Below are 27,743 nucleotides of genomic sequence, written 5' to 3' on the forward strand. Positions count from 1 at the left end.
TATCGCAAACTCGAATAACTAACCTACGTCGTTCACGCATGCTTGTTTTTGTTGAAGTTTTAGTTTCATTTTGATGTTGGTATGCAAATAATATTTTTTTGCTTGTAACATTTTGTTTTTAATAAATATCAAAAAATAATTATGGCCAATCTTCGAGTTACTTTGTAACGTGGACAGTTTTATCATGAGCCGAAATTAATATAATTGAAAATCATTTTTTTATAAGCATCACCGTGAATATTAGATGGCACAACACAAACAGCTGACAACGAGCAAGTGAGCCGCTCATGTTTCGCACGTTTGCCTTTCCATACCCATATCTTAATACGCGTGAAAAGACAAACACCTGAAGAATTTTCGATGGATCCAAATTTACGCAACGTGAGTACTGTTTGTGTATATAAAATATGTTCTAAGCAGTGAATATCTACTTATTTATTATCGCCATAGCTTAAAGATTTTCTGACGTTGTATAACAAAGTTACTGAATTGTGCTTCTCGAGATGCGTTGAGACCCTCTATGAGAGGGACCTAACCGATAGCGAAGTAAGTAAATAATTGTGAAGTATCTGCAATCTAAAATACTTTTCATAATTTCCCCAGAATACCTGCATAGATCGATGTGTAGTAAAATTTGCGCGTTTTAATCAGAAAATGATGAACGTTTACGTTGAGGTACAATCAGACATAAACCAAAAACGTATACAAGAGCTGGAAGCGAACCAAAAACAACTGAGTCAAGGGCAGACGTCAACGTCGACGACACCTTCTGGAGGGGTATCAACATTGCCAACAGCATCGGCTGGTGCACAAGCGTCTGCATTCTCCTAAAACGAAGAAATATTTTGGCTATATTCACATATGGCAAACTTTCTTTCGAGGAAGCCGCATACCATTAATATAATTAAACATAAGCATGCCGACACGAATTTGTCTCTTGGCACTAATTGGTTTGCCTGCTAGTGGCAAAACGATGTTCAGTAAATGGCTTTTGGAATTACCACAAACAGCTTTCAATGTTATACACATTTGTTATGATGACCATTTTCCACAGCCAACAAATGAAACCTCATCGGAAACCAAATTTGAATTTAAAAAAGAGCGTACCCAAATCTTTTCAATTATAAGTGAACTTATTGATGCATTAAAAAACACCACCAGATTCCCAAACCATCTTAACACAACAGTGAAATCATCTCTACATGCTGACTGCTATGACTTTTTGATCATTTGTGATGACAATAATTACTATCGTAGTATGCGATATAAATTGTATCAGTTATGCAAGCAAACAGAGTGTGCTTATGCGCAAATTTATTTCGAAGGCCACTTGGAAATGGCGTTGCAACGAAATAGTGAACGCCCTGCTGTGGAGCGAGTGGCCCAAAAAACCATTCAACAAATGGCAAAGCGACTGGAGGCACCAGATTCTGCAACGCAAAGGTGGGAATCAAACACCGTTATTTTGAATGAATACACGTACAAAGATTGCAGCGCAATGAAAATTAAAATTTTGGAATTTCTTGGTAAAACGTTTAAAAATACGCTACGCCCATCTCCGGTACAAGAGAAAGCAAAAAATGTGCAGTCACTCGTGCATCAGCTTGATCTGCTATTGCGACGACGGGTTGCTGAAATACTGCACACGGAGCATGCTCATACATTAGAGAGACAAGAAAGGGCTAGGAATTTAAATACTAAACGCAAAGACATTCTGCAAAACTTTAAAACAATAGCCGAAGAGGGAATGAGAGTCGATGAGTTGAATGAATATGCCAATTTGCTTCATTAATATGTATATCGTCCCTTAGTATTAAAATAGCCTATACATTTTTTGATGTTTTGAGAAAATGAATTTCAAACTTTTTGTCGAAAGTAGCTTTCACTCAAATCTCGTTATGTCTCTAAATATTTATTATTTTTGACTGACGTTTTGACCCACTTTGTGGAACTAGAATTTGACAAAATTTTGACCACATATAAAATCGACGATGGAGAATCCAAAAATTCAATAAAAAAATAATAGCCTATGAGCACATAGGCTATTGTTATACTAAGGGGACGATATGTATATTTATTTACATATGTAATTATAAGAGACATGTAGTTATGTAATATCTTTAGCCAAATTATAAACATTAATTGATTTAACTGCGAATACAAAACGCTCAAACTTACCTTATTCACAATTTTCATTTGACTAAAAAAACCTAAGATTTTTGCATTTTATTGAATAAAAACAAACTCTATAGATAGTTCAAATATGTTGAGTATTGTTCGTATATATAACATTGGTGTGTATCATATTGTATATATGTAAATGTATTGAATATTCAAGACTTTGTTTTTGTGTATAACGGTTTTAATACATACAAATGCATGTGCAAGTATAATACACGCAAGTCACTCTTACTTGGGCTCAATTTCATAGCAAAATGCACAATTTTTCGAGTGTCTACTTTAAAACCAGACACAAAAAACCAGATAAGACTGATTTAAAGCAAATAATTTCTATTGCGTTTACGCTCGACAGAACAAAGCAAATGCATCTGTGAATTTCCTTCATGAACGGTTATGTTAACAAACACCTAACCACTTAAGGCGGCATGCAATTGTAGAGGTCTACATTGCTAAACGATCCTTGAAGGTATTATTTTGTTTCGTTATTTTTTTTTTTCAGCGACAACATATGTAAATGCATTTAACTAGAAACTCACAATATTTCACAAGTTTTAATTTTTTCCAAATAAATATAAATTATCTATATAAATGAAATATTTGCTTGAAGGTCTTAAATTGTCTTAATTTTACGTATAAAATTGCTAATTAAGTATGTACAGTGGTGACGACTTTTGTAGGCTGCAAAAAATTTGAATTTATATTTGTGAATATTTAATGTTAACGGGACGCGTCGTTTTGAAGCCAAGGCATTCGAATCAAGATGCTATAAAAATAGTTTGAAATGTTAGGTAAGTTCACAAATAAAACTGAGAGAGCAGTATTAAATTGCAAATTATCAGAAATTACTATTTATAGGAGATAAATACAATATAACCCTAACTTAATTAGCTCACTGGCTACCAGCGCATTCAGTGCTATCAGACATTATTATTGAGTAAAGAGTTGCATCACCTCTTTAAGGGAGAGAGTTGTAGATTTACGAAACAGTAGCAATACTCCATACCAAATAAGTCGTAAATATTTGTAAATGTTTGGCTTGCTGAGAAATTCAGAAAACTCTTTTTTAGAGACGCCCAAAACCTTTATCAACGCGATCGATTCGAGGAAGATTATGCGAAAATTATCTTTATAAAAGATTTGGAAGGCGGAAATCGTTGTTAAGCAAATATCACCTAAGCGCCAGAGATCACATGGCCCATAAGGATTGGAGAGTTTCACAGACAGTTTCAAACTGTGATAAACAGAGTTGGTTCAGAGGTCGGCAGTATAACAGGCGTCCAAAAAACAAAGAATTTCACCACAAATACACTTTGCCTACATTAAAGCAAAGTCTGATGATATGAATGATGAAAAATATAATGCCGTATTATGCTGAAAAAGAAGTAACCTTCATTCGGAAATTTTTTCAAGACAATGGTCCAAAGCATACGGCACGCTCCAGACACTTGGTTTTCTCTTAATAGTGCTAATGTTTTCTAGTTGCCATTGTATTCCCGAACTTACCCAGATTGGAAGCATCTGGCACCTACTTTAGATGGATAGTTCGTGGAACAAAAACCCACAAGTGGGGGAATTAGAGAGAGTGACTAAAGATATCTCCGGCAAAATCCTAAAAATTAAGTACCTCTATGTCAATCCAATGTAAAGCTTGAATAGATTTAAAGATTTTCCCCCAAAATATTAAAGGAATGTTAAAGCTTTTTAAAGAAAAATATATAATTTTTAATCTGTTTTAATTACTCCGCCAGTGTGACTCACATGTTTTTCTTATGTGATTCTTTTGATTTAAAATTCAGCAAATAAAACATCATTGAATTTTCTTTTAAATGTACTCTTTTTTGCGTAAGCAACATAATAAAAACAAAAAACCGCATCTAAAAACCTCTTTTAATACAAGCATAATAGTACAAAGAAGGAATAGAGGTTGTTAATTAGTTCGCCACCACTGTATGCATGTAGGAGGTTGCAATGCAAATTGTCTTTTTCGGTTAATTTACTTTGTCAAATAAAGATATATATATAAATCAGACACAAAATGTAGTTCAATAAAATAAAGTACAGCTTAGCTAGGCTATTTTTATAGTATATAAGATTTAATTTTTGGAAATATGTATGTGATGCTGGGGAGTTAAGAATTTTGTTTCCTTGAATTTGTTAATACAATTTTCTATAATTTATTATTAAAATATTTTTTTAGCTTCTCATTTTTAAGTCTTGTTGGAAAAAAACTGTTGAGTCAAAACATGAGATTCCTTTCACATTTTTTTTTTTTTGTTCGACTTTTTAAATTTCAACATTTGGTAGTCATATTTTCTTTTGTTAATAAAATTTTAATACATAATTATAAAATTGTTCAAATGGCAATGTTTTGGTGTCTGAATTCTCAGTACGCAGCACTAGTAATAGCAGTTAGAAATACTTAAAAATAATATTGCATTTTTTAACTTAAAAACTGCGACAAATTATTCTGAAGCTTATGTACGAATCTAATTAAAAATCTCATTAATTCATCCAAAGTATTACATGTGCTTTCATTGATTGAAGAACTGGAAGAGCATTTTTATTGTGAACACACTTTTATCTGAAGTTAAAATAAATACGAACACTTTAATTTTTATTTTGAAATATCCTTTTCCATCCAACTGTGCGGCAAAGTAGTTGAAATACTGATGAGCAAGTCTTTTTTTCGTTACACTAATTTATAGCAGTTCTGGGAAAAATGCTTTTCAAACAGCACCAACAATTTCCCGATTAATAACAACGTATCTGTGCAATTGTTTAATCGGCAAATGCAGTTTTGTACGCTGAATACAATAAAATTATAATTTGTTATTACTTCTTAAGATTTTGTCGTTAAATAATCACTCGTATATTAAATGCATTTTAAATTCGATATTATCTATTACTTTTTGAACGTCAACAGCAAGATATACACACTTCCAATTAAAACTTTGATATAAAAACTTTGAGCACACAAAACGTACAAAATGACTTTTAAGAAAGCACGAATAATATATATTGAAAATATATGTATATACTATTTAAAAAAAATGTTGGCAACGCACCATTCAATCTTTGCTTAATTAACAAACTCACGCAGTCCATCGAGATTTTTGCAGATCAATTTGGCCTTCCAACGTTTTAGCCAAATATATTATAAATAATTGTATTAATGCAATGCCCAGTGCTATACCAGCTATGGTATATAGATTGCGCTCTGCCCAAACTCTAACAATCTCAATGCAACCACTGGTCCATATACGTTTGCTGGCAGCAGCTACGGAGTGCTCTTGAACACCATAACCGCACATAATATTAACCAAGCCCGAACTAATATCAGTTGCATTAATGCAGCAACTGTATGGGACCCCACAGCGTTCCACAGATGGTGATGAACAATTGAAATACTCATTCTTGCCTGTAAGAGTAAAAAAAAAATTTTTTTTCTATTGTAAATCTATTTTGTGTCATATAAAATATGCTTACTCCAGTCTTGATATCCAGAATTGCTCAGTCCACAGCACTTAAATTCGAGTTGTGCAAAATCGATAAGATTTTGCAAATCTGGGTCATCTCTATACGAATGTATAATTTTATCAGTAAATTTGTCCTCAAGGAAAGAATTCATATTGTGTGGGAAAACAAATCCCATTATGGCAATAGCTAGCTCCAGTAGGAAGAACATAAGTAAACACATAGTGTAAAATTTAAGCAAGCAAGTGTTTTCACGCAGTGCACCCAGGCAGCCAGCAAAACTGACCATAGATATAAGTACTCCAGTGAGCATCATTACCAAAGAGATATTGAGTATTACATCGTAAAAAGTTTCCAGACGAACCCAACCCGTAGATTCCCATTTGTCCATAAAAGCATAAAGGCCAATACCGAGCAAAAGACCACCCGATAGCCAAAATATGAAATTTAGCATAAATATCAGATATTTAACGCACGAGCTAACGTAAGTAAAATTTTGCGAAATTCTTGGATGCATATTACGTATTTCAATACCACTGTAACCACCGCCACCTCCATGGTGACGATAATTACTCATTGCTGTAATGGGCTGATTTCTGTTGTCAAAGATTCAAGGCGATCTAGAGATAGTTTTGTAATTGTTTAATTCCCCAGAATGGGAGTAGGGACACTTTGTTTTAAAACATAATACAATTCTCCGTTAAATAATAATGAAGACTAATTTCATTCACAAGCAATTAAACACCCAAAATAATACTTAATTTTTATGCTCCTTTCTATTCCGCTCACAACTTTCAGTTATGAAACTTTATACACATTTGTGAATATATCAAAACGGCTATTTGATATGCTTTTATTTTAAATATATTTCAATTATTCGTAAAATCATTCGCAAAATTCAACCCACAAAGGAAATGGCTCTTCTATCTAACAATCTTTAGATGTATTTTATTTTTAATACTGAGAAACATCGAAACACCTAGCACAGGGTGTTTGAGTATACAAAAGTTTTTTTACTTAGTGTTTACACTGTGTAGTTTTCATTTAATTTGTCTGTTTCATTTCTAATTTCCAACATCGGCTTGTAGGCAATTTTTAGTACACTTGCGAAGTCCACCTTGTCTTTGTCCCAAAAGCTTAGATTGGGGTACGATATACTAGGCAGAGGTAGTTTACTGGGGCGGCAGCCCTTGGTCGGGAAAACCCCGAGTCATTCCGGTAACATAGAACTGGCTGCCATGGGAATGATTGATGTTATATATATATATATAATTGGCCTTTTTTGGGTGTTTGGCCGAGCTCCCCCGCCCTATTTGTGGTGTGCGTCTTGATGTTGTTCCACAAATGGAGGGACCTACAGTTTTAAGCCGACTCCGAACGGCAGATATTTTTATGAGGAGCTTTTTCATGGCAGAAATACACTGGGAGGTTTGCCATTGCCTGCCGAGGGGCGACCGTTATTAGAAAAATGTTTTTTTTTTTCTTAATTTTGGTGTTTTACCGAGATTCGAACTGACGTTCTCTCTGTGAATTGCGAATGGTAGTCACGCACCAACCCATTCGGCTACGGCGACCGCCATGATTGATGTTACTATATTATATTTCCTAGCAATGATAATTTTCCTTTCATGAAAATCACATATTATTCATTCATTGATTATAGCAGTATGAACGTATTTAACAACCAAAGTTTCATTAGTTAATGATTCTCCACCATACGCGCAACCATTGCTTAATTAGTCACCAGCTTCGGCTCTTATAACATTTGACTATGAAAATACTCCATAACTGTGTTATATAGGTAATTTCAATGTTATCGAAATGATCCGGTGCTAATTTGTGCCCAAGACTATTATAATTTTTTTCACATATCTGTTGTATGTATGTCACAGCATAGTGAAATTGAGAAAGATTTAGTCATATGCATACCCAGCAGTTTAGAATGATGAGAGAAGTCGATTTAGCCATGTATGTCCTTCCGTCCTACGCACATAATCCAGAATATGGTACTGAAAATGGGGAAATTCCGTCAATAATAACGCTCACCTCCCATATAATGGGAGCTTTCAAGATGGATAAAAGCACTTAGGGGGCGTCCATAAATTACGTGAGGTGTTTTTTTCAATTTCCTGACCCTCCCTCCCCCCCTGGTGAGATGTCGTGAGATTTTATTCAACCCCCTCCCCCATCCCCCAATCTCACGTGAGATTTTTCAAAATGTGGGTTTCTTATGTAAGCGCGTTGGATTGTTATTGTAAAAAGAAAAAAATTTGCTTCGTGCTTTTATTTACGACTAGTTAAGACTAGTAATCAATATTGCTGAGAGTTATAAGTGTAATAAAAATTTAACAATAGAAGACTTAAATCGTAACTACTGCGATTAAAAAAAGAACATCTACTCTAATTCAGGCCATAACATTTCCATATGATTTTCAGTAAAATCATCTTCTCCTTCAACTTCGTTCTGATCTAGCCACTCTAAGCCGTTGACGCTTGCGCACAGTAACTCATTAGCTCGTCTTGTGACAATCCGTGAGGGTCGCACTTTGCGGAACATACGCGCTTGCTTAGCTGGTGCAATGTGAGCTGCTCTCCTGTGCTCTGCAGCTCTTGTGATAGATGCGAAGTAAATACCGCATGTCCTGCAGCATATTTTCTCTAAATCATCACGTATACTTGGGCAATAGAGATCAATAGGCGTGCTGATGAAGGCATTCAGCGGTTGAATCGGTACGAGTATTAGAAATGGAGCAAATGATTATCCGTCATGTTCTTTAAAGTCCGAAATTGTCAAACGTCAACCTGAGTGATAGGGCGTTCGGCTCATAGTGGCGCGAAAACAACCGACGGGCTACACTGTACCGCAAATTCAGATTAAATTGAGCTATTTGGTATAAAACAAATATGGTGGTTTGACAGTAGTAATGTATAACGTCGAAGTATGAATGAAATTATTTTCTTTCGAACGAATTAGTGAATGATCTTAATCATACTACGATTACGCTTGAGATTAAATCTTAAGCATGTACAATTTTTTTGTTTCAATCAGAAAAAAAATTGCGTGATATTTGCCGAGACGCCCCCTCTCTCCAACGTAAGATTAGATGAGATTTGACTCGACCCCCTCCCCCCCTTAAACATCTCACGTAATTTATGGACGCCCCCTTATCTCTGTTATAAATGACGAAAAATTACTAGATTTGATACCAATTATGAACCCAAAAACAAAGTACGTTCCCAATAAAATATCGAAAACTGGAAGCTGCCACACCCACTTTTCAATAAATGTGGGTATCTCGATAACGACTTAATAAAACTCGTGGGTTTTGCGATTTCTTGTCTTTTGTTGTTGCTTTGATTTTTTATTTACATTCTAGCGAAAGGTTTGGCAATAAGTACACAAAAACATGTAAATGTTATTGTTGCTCTAGCATCACCACCTTTATTAAATTCGCAGTGGCACCCCCAAATCGCAAGAAACATAATAAATCAGCTGCAATACCGAGGTCACCTTGTATGGATTCGTATTGAACACATCCATGCGAATTCGTTTTCATGATATGTGGACCGACGTAATCGATACGCTGTTGAAATAAATAAATCGATCCTTTTTCATCCACCGTCATATTTATTACAACGAACCGACAATTCGTAATGGACTTTTGAAGAAGCTGGGATAAAATTTACCCAGTCTATAAGATACACGTCAACGACCTTTGGAATAGATGCACAATTCCACACGGAAATTGAATGACCCGTTCTACTGCAATATAAACAGTATAGTACCGTATTTAAAAATATATAAAAGGGAGCAATGAAGAGAGAAGAGTGTAGTGCACTCTGTCCGAGGAAACTGATAAGAGACAATAAAACTGATAGCCGTAGCAAATTACCAAAAATCTAATCGAAACTATAAAAAATTAGAGTCGAAGGTTCGCATATGAGCCATACACAGTCTGCACTATAGCGGTGGCTCGATTAGTTCCCACACGGATTTCAACCTATCAACAAACAATAGTTTTACACTTGAGGAGTTTATATACGAAATGAATTTTCTGCTGCGATTCATAGTGTTTTTACTAGACCCCTCGGGTTTAGGACGTCGTTTACTGATACGTCCTGTGCTCAAGATAGGACACAATGTGTACGACGACCTCAAGAGCAGAGCTGATGAAAAGGTTGGCACGCTCAAGGAGTTAGTTTTGCGTGTCGGATTAATTGCATTCGCTGTGGTGTTGATAATTTGGATAGCAGTGTTTATGTATGTCGCCTTTTATTATACATACATGCCGGCTATATCACACACACGTCCAGTTCACATGCAATTCAAGTGAGTAAATATGTTTTAACCTATTGCTTTTAAACAACTAACTTCTCTTTATACCAGATCCTGTTTAGACTCTGCAACACCTTGCACATTTCCGCACGCGCATGTTTCACTTACGAAAAAACAACAGTTGTTAATGGTAGGTCAGGCATACCGCGTAGTTATGCAAATCGAAATGCCTGAATCGCCGCAAAACTTAGAATTGGGCATGTTCATGGTTTGTGGTGAGATGCGCGATAATAACGCTCTACTACGTGGACAGTCTTGCCGTTCCGCTATGATGCGCTACCGTTCGCCTCTCATACGTTCTTTAACCACATGGGCGCTGAGTCCACTTTTTGTGCTTGGCTTGAAGGAAGAATTTCAGCGCGTGGCAGTGGAAATATTTGCACACTATTTAGAAGAGCGACAACATCCCATAACTGACGTCTTCGTAGAAATTCAATCGCAAAAGATACAATTTTACACAGTCTCGTTGTACATAGTCGCTGATTTTACCGGCCTGCGGTACATTATGTACAATTGGCCAATACTTTCGGCTATTGTTGGTAAGATAAATTTTATATTTCAGAGAAAGAAAACATTTTATTTACCAATCTAAATTTCTTATTCTTTAACAGCAATCAGCACCAATTTGTTCTTTATTTTGGTAATATTCCTACTCAGTTGGTATCATTGGTCTGACACAACTTGGTTGCATAATTTGCGCAAAAAATATGGACGCATTACTGAAACTTTACAGAGCAAAGCTAGCAAGGCGATTGAGTCGAAAACTGGCTTCAGGGATGACGAGGATTTAAGTTTCTTGGATGACAAATCCAACGCCTCAGAAATAGATGAGATTGGAGGCAGCAGTGATAGCCGCAGCAGTAGTAAAGAGGAACTGTTGGGTAGTAAGCCAAAGAAGGGCAATGAGGGGCAGGAGCTGCATCAGCGTAGTTCCCAAGAACTGTTTTAGGCTCAAAGAATTTTTACCGGAGGGATATTTAATATTAAATCGAAGGGCACATATAGCTTTACTATTGTTTTAGATAGTTTTAAGCTGAAGTCCACATTCATATGCACTGCAATAGCGTGTACAGAATATTCCAAAACATATTAAAAAATTAAAATATACATTTCCACTTATACACATACAATAAATAATACGTTAATTAACAAGAAAATATTATTTAATCTGCATTATAAAAAGACTTTCACAATATATGCGCTTTACACTGGACACAAATTTCACTTGCGCAAATATTAAATATATGTGTAAAATGTATTGTAGAAAAGATTATATTTTATTATCTTTAGTTCTAAATACAAATATTACTGATGGGAATAGTATTGTATACAACCACAAATTATAGGCTTAAAAGTGTTTTATTAAATGTGTTATAATTTTACAATGGCACGGATGCTTTTGCCGGCATGCATCAAATCAAATGCCTCGTTAATGGCTTCTAAGCTCATAGTGTGCGTAATGAATTCGTCAACCATCAATTCCTTGCTCAAATATTCTTGCACCAGTTTTGGTACGTCTGAGACACTCTTCCAACCACCAAAAGCGGTGCCTTTCCATGTACGACCGACCACTAATTGGAAGGGCCGCGTACTGATCTCCTGTCCAGCTGCTGCAACACCAATAATAACAGACGTGCCCCATCCTTTGTGTGTCGCTTCCAGTGCGGCACGCATGGTGTTCACATTACCAATACACTCAAAGCTGTAATCGAAACCGCCATCCAAGAGGTCAATAATATAATTCTGAATGGGTCCTTTATCCGCGACTTCTTTGGGATTAATAAAATCGGTAACTCCGAATTTCTTGGCAGTTTCGAATTTATCGGAATTGATATCAATGCCGTAGATTTTAGCAGCACCAGCTTTGCGGCAACCCATAGCGGTAGCCAGACCAACAGCGCCTAAGCCCCAAATTCCGCAAATGCTACCCGGTTCCACTTTAGCAGTATTGATTGCAGCACCATAACCTGTAGGGATGCCGCAACCTAAAAGTCCGATCTTGTCAAGTGGGGCCTTTTCGTCAACCTAATGAAACAAAGATTAGATTATGAAGATTTTGAAAATGTACATATTTAAACGAAATTGTCAACGCACCTTGCAGAGTGAAATATCGGCAACTACGGTGTATTGTGAGAATGTCGATGTGCCCATGAAGTGAAAGAGTTTCTGTCCTTTACAAGTGAAACGCGTAGTGCCATCCGGCAAGACTCCTTGGCCTTGAGTAGAGCGCACCTTTTGGCAGAGATTTGTCTTATTGCTCTTGCAAAATTTGCACTCGTTGCACTGTGGAATGTACAATGGAATAACATGATCACCCTGTTTGAATGCGGTAACACCTTCGCCAACACTTTCTACAACACCAGCGCCCTCATGTCCAAGTATAACAGGAAACACTGAAGAAAATAAAAAAAACTTTAATTCTATTCATATAAAAGTAGTAGCAGATATGAATGTACGGAAATTAGAAATGGAGGCAAATTTAAAAGGTCAATTTTAAGAATTTAAAAAATCACTACACATTTAAATGGACTATAAAACTGCATACTCAGACAGTTCAGGGTTAAAAAGCTGAAAATTTTCGTGACAATTTTTCGAAATTTTTACGTGTACAAATTTTGGATGGCCCGAAGACACCAGAAGGCATAGGCGTTGGAATATATGGCCCTAGAACCAAGCGCTCTGTGCCGATGGGTAATTTTACGAGGCATCTTCCAATCATATATGTATGCTATCTGTCTATGTGCAGAGATGAACTTGGACAGAAAATTCCGGAATGAGCGAATTGTCATTCTGAGCTGCAGTCAGGCGGCACTCAAGGCTCTGTCATCCTGTAAGGTTAAGTCCCCACTGGTTCTTGAGTGTATCGAAAAAATTCTAATAGGAACACACAATCGCATCCCGCTAATTGGGTCCCAGGACACAGGGGTACAATTGGGAATGAAGTAGCGGACGCATTGGCGAGAGGCTGCGGCCTCGTCATTAATAGGACCCTCCCCCCAAAAAGGATCAAGACATTTAATTACGTGAGCGCAAGTGTATGTACATATGAGTGTGGTCTACTAACCTCCTTCTGGATCAAATCCACCCAAAGTGTATGCGTCGGTATGACATACACCGGAAGCTACGATCTTAATACGTACTTCATGCGCCTTAGGAGGTGCAACGTCTACGTCTTCGATGACAAGCGGTTTTTTCGCCTCCCATGCAACAGCTGCTTTGCAAGTGATAACCTTGGGATTGCAGAGATAATATGGTTATTATACACTTATATATTATATTTACTTAGGAATGTACGTATATAGTATATTAACTGGCGCTCGCGTAATTATATATGTATATAGAACCACACGTTATATGTTTATACATATATATGTATATATATATATATGGGAGGCAATGGCAAACCTCCGAGGGTATTTCTGCCATGAAAAAGCTCCTCTTCTCCGAACGGTAGATATTTTTTATGAAGAGCTTTTTCGTGGCAGAAATACATTCGGACGTTTGCCATTGCCTGCCGAGGCGCGACCGCTATTAGAAAAAAAATTTTCTTATGCCTTTAGAACAGAACATTTTCTTACTTTCCCTTCAGTTGATGACATTTTCCAGAATAATTTACTGCAGCTTCTAATTTATTCACAATTAAACGAAGTCCTTCAGCGCAAAGAAAGACTATCACTGCAAACAAGACGATTGTTCTACTAACGATAAGTACAAAATTGTGCCAATGTAAAAATTAATCAGTAAATCTACTCTTGACCGCTTGTTATCTATGACCGGCTGTCAAAAAATGCTCCCAGAAGAGATCACCAAAGATCGCCAAAAAACGTAACAAAAAGTTTAAAAATGTTTGGCCAACGTAGCTATTTCTCAATAAAAGCCAAGTAATTATGTGTTATTTATTCTAAATTTTCTTAATTAAAGATATTATTATGTAGTTTTTTATTGACATTTTATCGTTTTAAAGGTACCATAAAATACAACATTGTAATATAAGGTTTGTTCATGCTGCAAATAATTTGTAAGAATTGTTACAAATTGTCAAGTTTTGGTGTTCATGTATCCAAAAAACTTGCAAAGTAGGGGAAAGTGAGAGAGCAAAAAGACCTTTCATTTTGTTGGGAACTTGCAAGTTTTTACTGGGTAAATTTTTACTTGTAAGAATATGCAAGTGAGAAAAACTGCTGATCGCAAAGTAAAAATAAACATGAATTAAAATTTGCGAAATAGTTCGAAGTTCTAAATTTAAACAAAAATGGTGATTAAAATGGATAATGTAAGTAAATATATTTTAGATAAAATTTATAAAGTTTATTTGAAGTCATTTATTAAATAGGAATCGGGCAATGATATAGAGGTATGTACTCCTTTACCAAAGCCTTCAGTCACCGTTGCTGCAGTTTCCGAAATACAAATCGAAAGTATTGAAGGTATCTTTTGTGTTTTATGCTTGTACTTCTAGATTATTAATTACTTTGGCAATAGGCAGAAAGGGAAATATGAAGGAAGCTGCGACAATGCAATTGCTAATGGATTGTTCTTATCTGCCAGAGATGGTGAAATGGAAAAAATTATTGTGCAAAATAAAATCATGTAATGCTAAGCTTGTTATTTTCCATTTTATTTGCTTAATTTTTTTATTTTTGAAGCGAAACTTCCTAGGCGTCGATGGACGAGCGACAATAGAGAGTAAAATTTCAAGGCCAAGCAAGGTTTTGGGGATTTTCGTTCCGCGAGAGAGAAAAAAAAAATAACGTAGAGGAAAAGGAGAGAGAGATCTATACCTTATCTCTTAGATAATATAACTTATATCTTAGATACACTTTAGGCTTTTTTCCTGAGTTTTTCCTTGTATTTGCTAATTTCTAGTGAGAAATATCACTGCCTACTTTTTGGCGCTTGTTTGTAGAAAATTTTGGCAAACTTGTAGGTAATATTGTATATTTTTGGTGCCTACTCTTTGGCGTTATATTTCCTTGGTGCCTACCGTTTGGGGCGTTTTTTGGTCCCAATTTTGTTGGCCTTTTTATTTTTGTGCCTACTTTTTGGCGCTTATTTCCGTTTCCTGGCTAGTGCTTGTGCGTACTATAAAGTGCTATCCATTCCAGCGTCGGATTTATTGGTATTGCCTTGCGATAATTTGTGTCGTTGCCGCGGTCCTGGAATCGCTGCGTTTGTGCGGGTGATAAACGCTCGGAGTAGTGCGCGTTGTTGCCACGGTTTATGTCCGGCAATTACCTACACCGGTCGACCCTTCTCCGTTTTTTGTAAATTTTGTCTATTTGTATTTTCTGCAAATGTTGTGAATTTATTTAGATATATATTCTTTCTCACTCTCTCCCTCTCTCGCATTCTCCCTCGGGTCTCTCCCTCTTTCTTTGTCTGACTTGAAAGTTTCGCTTTTGTTATGTGTACTACGCTACACGCACTTTTTTTATTTAATACGAGGTGGCTCATCTGAAATCTTTTATATTTTTTTGTTACTTTTTCCCCGCCAACAATCAGCTGTTCGTAAAACTTGCAAATTGTTCTGATTTTGCGTTCATGGACTTTATTTGGTATTTTTCTCTTTGAGATCGAATTCTTGCAAATTAAGTTACTGGCAAGTTAATGGATAAGTTGAGCAATCTTGTTGGAACCAAATGCCGTCGATGTTTAGCTGATTAATTTTTGGAAACACAAATTTAGTCAGCATGGTTAAATAGCACTCACCATTCACCGTAACGGCAACTTCTTCTTCATTTCGAAAGAAATAAGGACCGAGATGTGACCAGCGCGAACAAATTAATTTTTTTAAATGTATATTTCCACAATTTGGAAGTGTTGTTTTGATGTTAAACGATGATAACTTTAAAAACCTTACTCAACCGAAATTTCAACACAGCTTGCCATTCTCAGTTGTCAAACCATAGTTATTGTATCGATGGTACTCATGCAGCATGGTTTAATTATTAATAATTGAATCATGCTCATGCAGCTAAAGAAACACTCGATACTTGTTTATGAATATTCAGAGAATGGTTTAATGAATATTGTGAAACATTTTTTACTATTATTATTATTTTTTTAAAGCCAGTTGTAATACGTCGAGCGTATCGATGCCTTCATTCAAAACATCGCAAGGCGGCATATCGATAGTTTTCCAGCTCTACCAGAAACTGAATTCATTCAAGGTAGTGGGACTAGGGAACTGAATTTGCATAATTTGGTAATTGAATGTCAAAGTTAATATTTTTGTTGTTGCTGGTTATTTGTCTGCATTCTCAAGGAAAATTTGATATTCAAATCATCCAATTGCAAAAACAAAATGCATGTAAAGATTATTCTTGCTCTATTGCCACCGCCTTGTATAGATTCGCTTTGAATGCTAGCCGGCATTAGATGTCATATATGTCTATGTTAGATGTGTTCGACTAGTTTTCCAGTAAATTACTTGTATAAGCTATTAAAGGTGGTGGCACTACACCAACAACAAGGTTCTGTACGTTTGATTGTCAAAACAAAGTATTGAGAAACTAGAAAACAAGTAATGAACCCGCCATGTTTCATTCTGAGCTGACATCCACATGGACACGGCGAAAGAAAAAAACAACTTAGCTGATTTACCCTCACCCACTTTAATAGATTCGCCTTGTACATATGAACCCGCCATGTTTCATTCTGAGCTGACATCTACATGGACCAGTGATGGTAAATGTAGGGAAAATTCCCTACATGTAGGGATTTTTGTCGAAAAATGTGGGTGTAGGGAAAGGAAGGACAGATTTTTTTAAATTCTGTAAATGTAGGGAATTTCCAAGAAGGACAGAAAAAATTTTAAAATAGCGGGGTAAAATTAAAAAAGTTCATTTAAAATAAAAATCCGCAGTAAGATTTCATGCCAGACTTATTTTCCTCTTGGCTGCATACTTTTAAAAGCGTTAATACATTGCCTTTTTTACTTCGTTAACGCTAGCACGATTTTTTCTTTGCGCGAAAATTGTTAGTTGTCCCACGTTTTCTGGTGCTTTTCACTTTTGAAGTAAGTTTGCAATTATTTTAGTTTTAGCTTTTTTTATATTTAAAATGCATATATTTTACAGAAATGAGCTCTTCGACTGACTCTTCGGAGGAACACCAGGAAAAACAATGCAAGTATCGGAAACAAAAGTTCAATAATAAGTGGCTTGAGGACGAAATTTTAGTGGCTAGTTTGAAGCTGTGGCTAACGATCCATTCAAATGCAAATGCACTGCGTGCGACAAAGTTTTGAGCTGTGGCAAGTCTGATTTACAGAAGCACGCCGAAACAAAAATGCACCAAAAAATACTAAGGCAATTAAAAAGACATCTAAAATAGAAATTTCGAAATAAGACTTAGTATGTTCTTCGCTGAGCATAATGTTGCGCTGCAAGTGGTGGACCATTTAATCCCACTCTTAAAAGAAATCGTGCCCGATTTTGAAATAATAAAAAAATCTGAGCTTGGAAGAAAGAAGGCACCAGCATAATAAAAAATGAATTGTCAAAAGAAGAAAAATACAATTTAGTTAAAAAATTAAAAGTAAACAAATTTTCCATAATGATCGAAGAGAGCACAGACATCGCACTCAATAAGCGTATGTGTCTCATGGTGAGATTTTTCGACGAGGAAAGCGAGCGGCTTGTGGTTAAGCTGATGGATCTAATTCCAATAAGAACTGATTGCACTGCAGAAGCTCTGTACGGAATTTTTAAAAATCTTAAGCAAACAATTCAATTTTGACGTTGCATTATAGTGTAAACACAGGAGAAAAAATTGTAGGGAATTTCGTAGGGAAAATTTGTTGTAAGCGTAGGGAAAAGTAGGGAATTTTTTTGGGCTGTGTAGGGATTTTTCAAAAAACCATTTACCATCACTGACATGGACACGGCAAAAGAAAAAAAAAAACACTCAGCTGATTTACCCACACCCACTTTAATAGATTCGCCTTGTACATATAAGCTTTTACAAATTTGTAAAAAAAATTTACGTTTCTCTCTTTGGGAAATGATCCTCTTTGACGAGCAAGACTGATTCTGCAGACATGATTGAAACTGGAGATGTGTTTTACTTTGAAGCAGGAGTTCCGCTTAATTATTCCCGAAGAAGTGGGCTGAGCTTAGAGTGATTTGCATTCCTAAAGAAGGAATACAAAAGAACTTTTGGCCGATTAGCCCATTACTCTTGTTACAATCCCTAGAGCTATTGCGGTATGAACTTCAGAATTATGATGAAACATTTGTTGAGGAATGTTCAGCCAGGGTGAGTGTGGGGTAATCCCATCACTGCTGTGTAACCTTTGCAGTCAACACGCTGCTCCTTGAATATGTTGATGTAAATATAATTTGCAGTTTCCGGATCAGAACAAATGTTAGCAGCATGAACTTTGCATTATAACTCAAGATCTGAAACTTGGACTTGCCTGATAAGGACTTTGAGAACCATAGTTGTTTAGTTATGCAAAAGCACAAATAAATAACCTTTACATATTCGATTTGCAATGTCTTCTGATGTTTCTCCTGCTGGCGTTATTTTGCTCCCGAGATACAAAAAAATCCTGTTGTTGTTGTAGCAGCGTAAACATTCCCCGTGCATATACAGTCAGCGTCAAAATGATAGCACATTTGATTTTTTATTTTTAATTTTACATATGTTACGAATGATAAATTTAGATTCATACAGTTCCAATACATATGTAATAATATATTTAAAAATAGTGATTATGGACAACCAAAATTAGTAGCTCTTCATTAAAGTGAAAAAAATTATTTTCGTACTGCGTCAAAAATATAGCACATTTATGGAATCAGTGAGTTTTAAACACATAACAATAATAAATAAAGAAAAAAACTTATTCTAATAATGAGTGGACCCTCCATTTTTCTTTATGACTTCAGTCATGCGATTTGGAAGTGATTTAAATAGTTTCTTAATATACTACACAATTTTCAATTATGTTTAGGTCAGGAGATCGGGAGGGCCACTTCAAAATATTAATGTTTTTTTTTCGTTGAAAAATTGTTTTACAATTTTTGCTGTATGCACAGCTGCGTTATCCTGCTGGAAAATTAGGGAACCTTTTGTAACATGATGGCCACGGTTTACCACTTCGTTGCCAATCAGATTAATGTAGTCTCTGCTGTTCATTCTTGAAGGTACAAATTTAATTTCACTCTTTCCACGATAACCAATCCCGGCCCATATCATGACACATCCTCCTCCATGTTGGCGACGGCTCAAAACCTTAGGCTCCTTCCGCAAGTCGTGGTAATAGTAAGCCCAACCATCCGGTCCATCTAAATTGAACTTTTTTTCGTCAGTAAACATAACACGCCGCCAACGTTTATTCCACTTAATGTGCTCTTCTGCAAATTGTAATCTTTCTTGCCGATGCGTCGCTGTTAGTGGTGGCTTCCTTTGAAGTTTTTGCGTTGGATAAATCCAGATCCAGTTGGATAGATCCAGACATCTGGTGATTTCTCATCATGTATTTCTGGTTAGCATAAACTCCACTTAACTTAGAAATAGTATAATGCCATCACGGTGTATAGAATATTGTCTAGGCCATTACATGAAATAAACCGTACTGTGGAAAAACAGAGCAAAATCGGCTCTAATCCTAAATAAAATAGGCCTTAGATTACTCTGTGGAGCATTTATAGGCCACATTGCTTGCAATAAACATTTCAATACAATACGACTATCTAGCACCAGTTTATGCAGGCTCTGCTATGACGAAGAGGAGTACATGGAACACTTAATCACCAATTGTGAAGTATTATGTCAGGGAATCCTCGGCTCGTACCTACCAGAGGATGGAGACTTACAAATCCTCCCTCCCAAGGAGCTGGTTCGATTCCTCGCAATACTAACTAATTAAAATTAAGGACTTAGGGGTGCCCAATTGACTAATCTGGTCGCAGTACATTAAGGCCTTAACCTAACTCGTACAACCATTACCATTACAAATACAGTGTGAAGAGTGCAAAACAGGACAATAACTCAAAGCACTCGGCTAAAACTGTTAAGCCATGGTTTAGCGCCAAATATGTCAATGCGGCCGCCGTAACCGAATGGGTTGGTGCGCGACTTCTTCTTCTTAAGTGGCGCGATAACCGCTTACGCGATTTTGACCGAGTTTAACAAAGCGCGCCAGTCGTTTCTTTCTCGTGCTAACCGGCGCCAATTGGACACACCAAGTGAAGCCAAGTCCTTCTCCACCTGCTCTTTCCAACGCAGAGGAGGCCTTCCTCTTCCTCTACTACCACCAGCTGGTACCGCATCGAATACTTTCAGAGCCGGAGCGTTTGTATCCATTCGGACGACATGACCCAGCTATGTCTATGTCGTCGTAAAGCTCATACAGCTCATCGTTCCATCGTCTGTGATATTCGCCGTTGCCAACGTGCAAAGGTCCAAAAATCTTGCGCAGAATCTTTTTCTCAAACACTCCAAGCGTCGCTTCATCGGATGTTGTCATCGTCCACGCTTCTGCGCCATACGTTAGGACGGGCATGATGAGAGTCTTGTAGAGTGTTAGTTTTGTTCGTCGAGAGAGGACTTTACTACTCAATTGCCTACTTAGTCCAAAGTAGCACTTGTTGGCAAGAGACATTCTACGTTGGATTTCAAGGCTGACATTGTTATCGGTGTTAATGCTGGTTCCTAAATAAACGAAGTCTTTTACAACCTCGAAATTATAAATGGTGCGCGACTACCATTCGGAATTCACAGAGAGAACGTCGGGTCGAATCTCGGTGAAAACCTCAAAATTAAGTAAAACATTTTTCTAATAGCGGTCGCCCCTCGGCAGACAATGGCAAAACTCCGAGTGTATTTCTGCCATGAAAAAGCTCCTCATAAAAATATCTGCCGTTCAGAGTCGGCTTAAAACTGTAGGTCGCTCCATTTGTGGAACAACATCAAGACGCACACCACAAATAGGAGGAGGAGCTCGGCCAAACACCCAAAAAGGGCGTACGCGCCAATTATATATATATCCTCGCAGTCCGGGGATCTCAACCCAATTGAGAACATTTGTGAGCTGGTCAATAGGCGGTTAGGAGTAGCGTAAGAAATGGTGATGATCTCTTCAATTGATTTCAAGAGGCCTGACAATGAATTCCAATGAAAACCATCTACAACCAGTGACAAAAAGAAATGTATTTACTACAAAATATTAGTTTAACATAATTTTCATTTTGTTTTGAAAAAGTTGAAGTTGTTTTGTCCACACATTTTTGAGTTGTTCTTAAAAATTGAATTGATTTTGTTTCTAAGTATGCAATTAAATGTGTTTGCAATTTTATTTAATAATAATTCGAAAAATATCATGAGACACTACTAAAAATGTTAGCCGATTTTCACATTGTCATGCCCACATATTTAATAAAGAAAGTCTTAGCCAGGTGCGGGCATTTTTTACACACCAAAAATATTTTTCCGTTATAGGTTGAGGTAAAAACCATTCGTGACTTGATCTAAGATGGATGTAAATTCAAGAAGGAAACATGAAATCATTTACGGCTATAGCATTACAGTACATATATTGTAATATAGTATATGTGAACAATTGCTTAATGAAGATTATATAGAGTTAGCGACATATTTTGTATAGTTTATGATGGCGGCACTACGGGTGGTGCTCCACATGGAGGAATGGTTGGTTGCACATTTGCTAGTGGTGCATTTGCAGATGAGGGTAGTGATGTACCAGCTGATACACCGACTGGTGGCAAAATTGTCTGAGCAGTGATCGTAGCGCCGTCTCCAGCAGCTGACGGTACAGCGATGGATGTCGAAGATGTGTCTGTGTAAAAAATTATTCCAATTAGTTAACATCAGCTTATTGCGTTTATTTATCCCTTGAAACCTACCCATTGGAGTGGCTATTTGCTGTTGTATAGAAGCCGATGCTGCGACAGGTAAACCAAGCGGTGCTGTTGTAGTTTGTTGTGCATTGCCACCTATAGCTGCAGATGTGGCTGTACCTTGATTCGTCGCAGTTGCGCCTTGCGGTCCAACACTGCCTACACCAGTTGATGGCGGTGCATTGGCATTTGTGGTGGTGGCGCCAGTTACTATAGATTGACCGGTTGCAGACGGTAGGTTACCGGTACTTCCGAGGGAGGCATTGGGGTTACTGGCTGGTGGCGCACCGCCTGACGCATTTGATCCAGCTGTTCCTTGCCATTGTTGTTCTTGTTGCAGGCGATGGTGGGCTTGCTGACGGGCTCGGAATTCTGCAGCTTTCAGTTGCTCCAAATGGAATTGCTGGCGCTCGGTTATTAGTTGTTGCCGCTGATACTCTAGTCCCTCTCGTTCACGTTCCATTGTTGTTTCTAGCTCTTCGAAATGTCGAAGTTTTATTTCTAATTTTTTCATTTGCGTCTCGACCAGCAAAGCCACCAGCGACTTGATTTTACGTTCCTCCAAAGCAGCCAAGTGTTTGGCTTTAACAGCAGCCGAGGCCAGGGCTGCGGCCGCAGCGGTCTGAACATTCGTTTCATTAAATACTTGTTGCTTTGCGGATTCGGTATCTTTTGAACTAGTATCTGTGTCATTGGTGTCTTCAGTTTTAATTTCAGCACCATCTGCAGGAGAGGCCAAAATAAATAATTAGTAGGTGGACTTAGTACTTAGAATGGGATATGTGTAATAAGCAGTACTTTTGCAGACATTATCTGGTTTCTTTTTGGACTCTGTTTCACTAATTTTCGTCTCGGTCTTATTAGCAACGTCTGAAGTTTTGTTGAATGGTTTGATGTGGAAGATTTTCATATTTAACATGCAAGAAGGTGGATACACGCAAAATAACATAACAAACGAGAACGATAGGATGATCAGGATACAGGTGTAGGTGAGCAAATACAAAGCCGAAAATAGAAAAAAGGAAATTTTGTATAAGTATATTCCTTGAATTAGATATAACTTTAAACGTGAGGCGTGGAAAATATAAATTAGTCTGCACATTTTAGAAAAATAAATAAACATAAAAGCACAAAGAATAGCGCGTCACCTTTCTTCGAAACATCCCTCATTTCTTCATCTATCGCACCTGTGTTCACTGGCATTGATCCTGGTACTGCACCTACTCCATGAACGTCTTCGTCTTCCTTGTCAGCGCCAGTGCCGGCTATGCCGCTGTTCGCTAGCCCGAAAGATGGATTGAATTTACCACTCGCAGAAGCTTTTTCCACGTTCTTCATATGATTATCCATAATTGTAGCGGGTACTTCGTCCTGAAACAGAAATTTCATGATGTAATTTCTCTTTTCCAGCACAAATAGTTCCAAAAAAACCTTTATAGCAGCAAATTCTTCCATTGCAGCTTTTGCAGCTGCCGCGGCTACGCGAGGATCTACTACTGAAGCTAAGAACGCCACTGTCGACATTATAGGATTGCCAGATTTACTAAATGGTATTGGTTGACAACCCAGTGGTCCCAAAAATCCACCATCATCTTCTAGATATGGGTCTTCGATAGGCAATCGAAGAAAATGCAGTATGCACTCGTCTTGGGTGCGTGTTCCTACGTGTTCGCAAACCTTATTCCAGTCGTCCTTGTGCATTTCGAGGCCCTCGAGCAAAAGCAAAGTTTCCTGATCCGTCCACTCGCGCGTCATGTTAGCCGCCGTTCGATTTTTCATTGCAGCTGGCTTCTTTGCATATTGATCTAGTTTCAAGCCGAATTGCTGGCCAGTGGTTGCACCATTCTCCAAAGTTTCGCTTTTGATACTTATACCGCCAGGTAAGAGTGGCGGTTTATCACCTTCCACCGAACCTTCTTTACCATCTTTAATAACCTTTGGTTTGTCCAAGTCAAGCAAAGCTTTTGCTGCTGATGGCTGTTGTGTTTTTTGTGGATTCAATGGTTGCAAACCAGATGGTGTGTCTGACAATATATGGAAATGAGAAGTAGGCGGTGGACCCATTGGAGTTGGACGCAGCTCAGCGTCTATTTGATAGTTAATGAGACCCCACTGCTCCAAGAACGCGTGGACACGCATTATAGCACAAACATCACCAGCAAGATTCCTGCGACATGCGGTGCTGGTTAAATACTCAGTGGGATTTAATCTGGCAGAAAATACAATGTTAAAACTATTTTACAATTAATGAACTGATGTCTGTTACCTGTATGTGTCAATCATAAAATTTCGATATGCCATATAGATTTCCGGTGTTTTCGACTTATTTTTGCCATTGAAAAATTCGGACATGGCTCGTTTTTCAATGACATGGATAGAATTGTAGTCAAACCAGGCGGAGTATGACGGCACAATGATGTGGTGCGTCTGTTCGGTAACATTATCCTCCATATCTTCTTTAGCAGAGGAAGAGAATTCCTGAGTATTACTATTGTCACTTGTTTTGCCAGTTTGTGAATTTTCACCGTCACCGGTGGAAAGGGCTTGCACTGCACTGCCACCTGTCATCTCATCATCCAAATCCGTCATTGTACCACCTAAGCGATGGTTTAAATTTTATAGTGTTTCAATATATTTATATATATCCTGATGTTCAAAAATATTCATTTACCTTTAATGGGTATCATATCATTGTCGGCTCGCGACTTTCCGCCAGGAGCTGGACTGGCAGTTGATTGCAGCGACGATGACTTTACAACCTCTTGCACATTAGGCTCTGCTGGAGGATCATCCATATCCCGAGTCAAGTCTTCATCGTCTTCATCATTACGCGCCTTCTTATGTAATACGGCGGGTGATCGTTTACGCTTACCAGGCTTCGAAGTGTTTGGAGAAGGGGAGCGGCGGCGCTTTTGTTTAGCGGTGGTACCACTAGCACCAGGAACGCGCTTTTTCTCGTCGGCTCCAAACGACATTATATCATCAACGGACATACGATGCTTGTGCGTTTTCTTTTTGCCTGTTTCATCTACTTCGTAGTCTTCTTCGACCATCCACTCATTATATTGTTCCAGATCTAAAACCCAAGAAGCTGACACGAGCCATGGTTCGGCTGGTTGTTCAGGATTCTCAGGCACATATTCCGGTAAATCAAATGAGTTGATAGCCCAGGAATCATAAGATTCCGGGAAGTAATACCAATGCAACATTACATGATTTCCTCGTTTAAAAACTGGACGTGCATATTCATCCGGGTGTGGATCAACCACTGGGTAAATAATGTGTGTAGCTTCTTCCTCGTCGGTAACGATTTGTACCCGCCTGGTAATCAAAATATCACGCAGTCTTTGAGCCAATTCTTTGCTTACTTCCGGTCGTATATAAATATAATGAATAGGATAAACATTTGCCTCAACGAGAGCCGTTTCAATATCAATCAATAACTGGATATTTGGATCTTTACGTGGAGGGTTTTTGCCAACAGAAAAATCAAATTTTTTGCCACGTTGTTCAGCGCGGAATCGAAACATTGCGCTAAAGATGACACATAATCCACCGCCAGGTTTAAAATCCATGAATAAACGCATCTGCAGAAGATATTTTATTAAGATTTATTTTTGCTTTGCATTCATAGCGAGTATACAGAAAATATTTGCAAGTGCTTTTAACCACCCTGTACCCTTGCCACTTACCGGGATTCGAGTCGCCGGTGGCTCTTGTGCATTTTTGCCTAGTTTGGCTTCCACATACTGCAGAAATTGAATTAGCAATTGCGCAAGCGATTCCTTCGTGATTGTTTCTGTATTATTTGCTAAATACTAATGGGAAAATTAATAGAAAGCAATATAATCGTTTTCATTTGATTGCTAGGGGAACGCCATTTTTGTACATCGCCGCGTTGTTGTACTTACTTTTTTACAATTCTTCTGTAGCCACAGACGAATTATTTCAAAACCTTGCAATGATTCCGTGGATTGGAAAAATTCAACATTAGGACTTCCGTCCTTTTTGGGCCCTAGAGTGTTCATTTCTTAATACAAATAACTTGCACCTGGGCTTTCCAATATAGATTTTTAACGATTGAAAAATTATTTTCACGACTCAAAAGTAATGCACGCACAGCCAACAAAAAAACTACTACAGAAAACAAGCGAGAGAAAAGAAACTACGAATGACAGTGCAAACACGCACTAAAATAGGGTTGCTTCGTCAAAATAAACTTATCTAAATTAATGCTTGTTCCATATGTAATGAGAATAAAAGTTTTTCATGAGAATGAAATGGGTTTGAAAAAAATTGAAAAATCTTTAATATACCAATAGAAAGAAGTCTTTGGGCATACAAATAGAGAGAATATCATATCAGAAATAAGAGGGCCTTTTGTGGTGCCTGTAGTGTAGCTGTTTGAATCAACCCTGTTGTTTGACAATTCATTGGCTATTGAAGGCAGCCGTCAACCGTCAACCGTCAACCGTCAAGTTGGCCGTCAACCGAGAACCGAGAACCGACAGCCGAAAGCTGAGCGCAACTCGATGGTGCGCTGCAATAAATCGCCCATCCAATCAAGAAACGCTGACAGTATAAATTTGACCGCTCAGCGAGATGGCTTTCCCAGGAAAAATCAAAAAATCGAAAAAAATAAGTGAAAAAGTGGAAGTGTTTAGTGAAAAGCCAAATGTTAAATTAAAGCGCTGAGAAAATTGTGATAAATTACTATGTGCATTTAATGGTAATTTTTGCGGTAGTAATAGCCTGATAATAAAGTGCTATTGAGCCGCTTTGGTGGTGTGAGAAGCTACAATAAAGGGGTTAGCAAGACGCCACGAATTAATGAAAAATCGAATGCGACCTGAGTTTTTTATCCGACGCCAGCTGAGGCAGCGACCTAGGCAGAATTGTGTGTAGTCGTTGAGAAAGAATTGTATTGCGTTGCGAGGTGGTGGAGGTATGAATTCCGTGTGGGAGAGCATTAAAGACGTTGAAAGTGGACTATTTAGCAATATTATATATTGCATATATATATGAATGTAAAGTTTTATTGAAGTAAAAAGGTTAAATTAGAACGGAAACCAAAAAATACTTAGAAAGAGACAAGAAGCGAATGTGGAACGTCTCTCTCCGTGGAAGCAGCGCAGCAAAAAAATTCAACGACTGCGCGAATCATACAGCTAGTAAAAGCTTGAGAAAGAGCAGCAGCAAGGTAAGTCACTGACGTCACAGTGGTAGTTAACTATTGCAGTACTGAGAAACTGCATGGCGTGGACAATGCCGGTCAAATTATTATAACACAATTTTATAAACGTAATGAAAGATTTAATGAATATACCTTTGAGTGCAACTGAGTTGAATTGTGTATGAATGTAGACCGTCACATTCGTTACGTGTGCGTTGCCATAATATATAAAAGTGGGATAACCCAATTGTACAGCAGGTATTTTTTCAATTAATTTTATTGTTAAAATTGAAATTTTTTTCGCATAATGATACGTGTGGTAGCACTCGAACAACAACACTTGCATTCACATATTTTGTTTCTTCAATTTTGTGTCAAACTGTCAAAATTTTAATGAGAATATAAACAGACATACTAAACAACCAAGAAGTAGACCACTTTGACAAACAAAATACAAAATCCGCGAAATAAGTTGATCTAGTGCCGCCACCTTGAATGATGCTATGTTATTACCAAGGCGAATTTATTACAGGTGACAGCAAACACATATAAGTAAAACCCTACATGTATTTGTTGTTGCGTTTGGTGCAAGCATCATGTCAAAATCAGCAAGCAAATGTAAACAGACGAATGTAAACATACCAATACATACAAACAAAGCATATCATTTTGACGTAAGCCATACCTACGGCGAAAAATTCAGCTGGGTGAA

General features: G+C 37.5%; 7 protein-coding genes across 10 annotated transcripts in view; 4 read left to right on the forward strand and 3 right to left on the reverse strand.

Annotated features, from left to right (window-relative positions):
* Positions 1–181: 181 nt before the first annotated feature.
* On the forward strand, positions 182–919 carry LOC128862973 (mitochondrial import inner membrane translocase subunit Tim10B). Its single transcript, XM_054101840.1, has 3 exons — positions 182–381; positions 451–546; positions 604–919. The coding sequence occupies exons 1-3, from the start codon at positions 361–363 to the stop codon at positions 829–831; spliced, it is 345 nt and encodes a 114-aa protein (XP_053957815.1). The 5' UTR covers positions 182–360; the 3' UTR covers positions 832–919.
* On the forward strand, positions 828–2,177 carry LOC128862929 (L-seryl-tRNA(Sec) kinase). The gene has a single exon (XM_054101767.1). It carries the CDS (start codon positions 917–919, stop codon positions 1,790–1,792), a length of 876 nt encoding a protein of 291 aa, XP_053957742.1. The 5' UTR covers positions 828–916; the 3' UTR covers positions 1,793–2,177.
* Positions 2,178–2,663: 486 nt separating this feature from the next.
* On the reverse strand, positions 2,664–6,599 carry LOC128862922 (tetraspanin-33). Its single transcript, XM_054101754.1, has 2 exons — positions 5,668–6,599; positions 2,664–5,599 (listed from the first exon to the last, which is right to left on the reverse strand). Exons 1-2 carry the CDS (start codon positions 6,230–6,232, stop codon positions 5,274–5,276), a joined length of 891 nt encoding a protein of 296 aa, XP_053957729.1. The 5' UTR covers positions 6,233–6,599; the 3' UTR covers positions 2,664–5,273.
* Positions 6,600–9,205: 2,606 nt separating this feature from the next.
* Positions 9,206–11,336, forward strand: LOC128862993 (seipin). The gene is made up of 3 exons (XM_054101862.1): positions 9,206–9,985; positions 10,043–10,530; positions 10,603–11,336. Exons 1-3 carry the CDS (start codon positions 9,702–9,704, stop codon positions 10,938–10,940), a joined length of 1,110 nt encoding a protein of 369 aa, XP_053957837.1. The 5' UTR covers positions 9,206–9,701; the 3' UTR covers positions 10,941–11,336.
* Positions 11,248–13,713, reverse strand: LOC128862984 (alcohol dehydrogenase class-3). Its single transcript, XM_054101852.1, has 4 exons — positions 13,570–13,713; positions 13,056–13,221; positions 12,086–12,384; positions 11,248–12,016 (listed from the first exon to the last, which is right to left on the reverse strand). The coding sequence occupies exons 1-4, from the start codon at positions 13,588–13,590 to the stop codon at positions 11,363–11,365; spliced, it is 1,140 nt and encodes a 379-aa protein (XP_053957827.1). The 5' UTR covers positions 13,591–13,713; the 3' UTR covers positions 11,248–11,362.
* Positions 13,714–21,131: 7,418 nt separating this feature from the next.
* LOC128863013 (SWI/SNF complex subunit SMARCC2) lies at positions 21,132–26,006 on the reverse strand. Of its 4 annotated transcripts, none has more exons than XM_054101905.1 (9): positions 25,770–26,006; positions 25,551–25,676; positions 24,530–25,445; positions 24,125–24,455; positions 23,290–24,067; positions 23,046–23,229; positions 22,657–22,728; positions 21,865–22,581; positions 21,132–21,797 (listed from the first exon to the last, which is right to left on the reverse strand). In XM_054101905.1, the coding sequence occupies exons 1-9, from the start codon at positions 25,884–25,886 to the stop codon at positions 21,607–21,609; spliced, it is 3,432 nt and encodes a 1,143-aa protein (XP_053957880.1). In that variant the 5' UTR covers positions 25,887–26,006; the 3' UTR covers positions 21,132–21,606. The 4 variants fall into 4 exon arrangements, with proteins under 4 accessions (XP_053957880.1, XP_053957872.1, XP_053957897.1 ...); XM_054101897.1 differs by having other exon boundaries at positions 23,007–23,229; XM_054101922.1 differs by lacking the exon at positions 22,657–22,728.
* Positions 26,007–26,360: 354 nt separating this feature from the next.
* Positions 26,361–27,743, forward strand: part of LOC128863035 (TATA-binding protein-associated factor 172) — a 42,786-nt gene continuing 41,403 nt past the window's right edge. Inside the window, exon 1 of the mRNA XM_054101933.1 lies at positions 26,361–27,058. The gene's annotated coding sequence lies outside the window, so the exon portion shown is untranslated. The remainder of the gene's footprint in view (positions 27,059–27,743) is intronic.

The sequence above is a fragment of the Anastrepha ludens genome, chromosome 2 (genome assembly GCF_028408465.1).
Source record: "Anastrepha ludens isolate Willacy chromosome 2, idAnaLude1.1, whole genome shotgun sequence".
Taxonomy (NCBI): domain Eukaryota; kingdom Metazoa; phylum Arthropoda; class Insecta; order Diptera; family Tephritidae; genus Anastrepha; species Anastrepha ludens.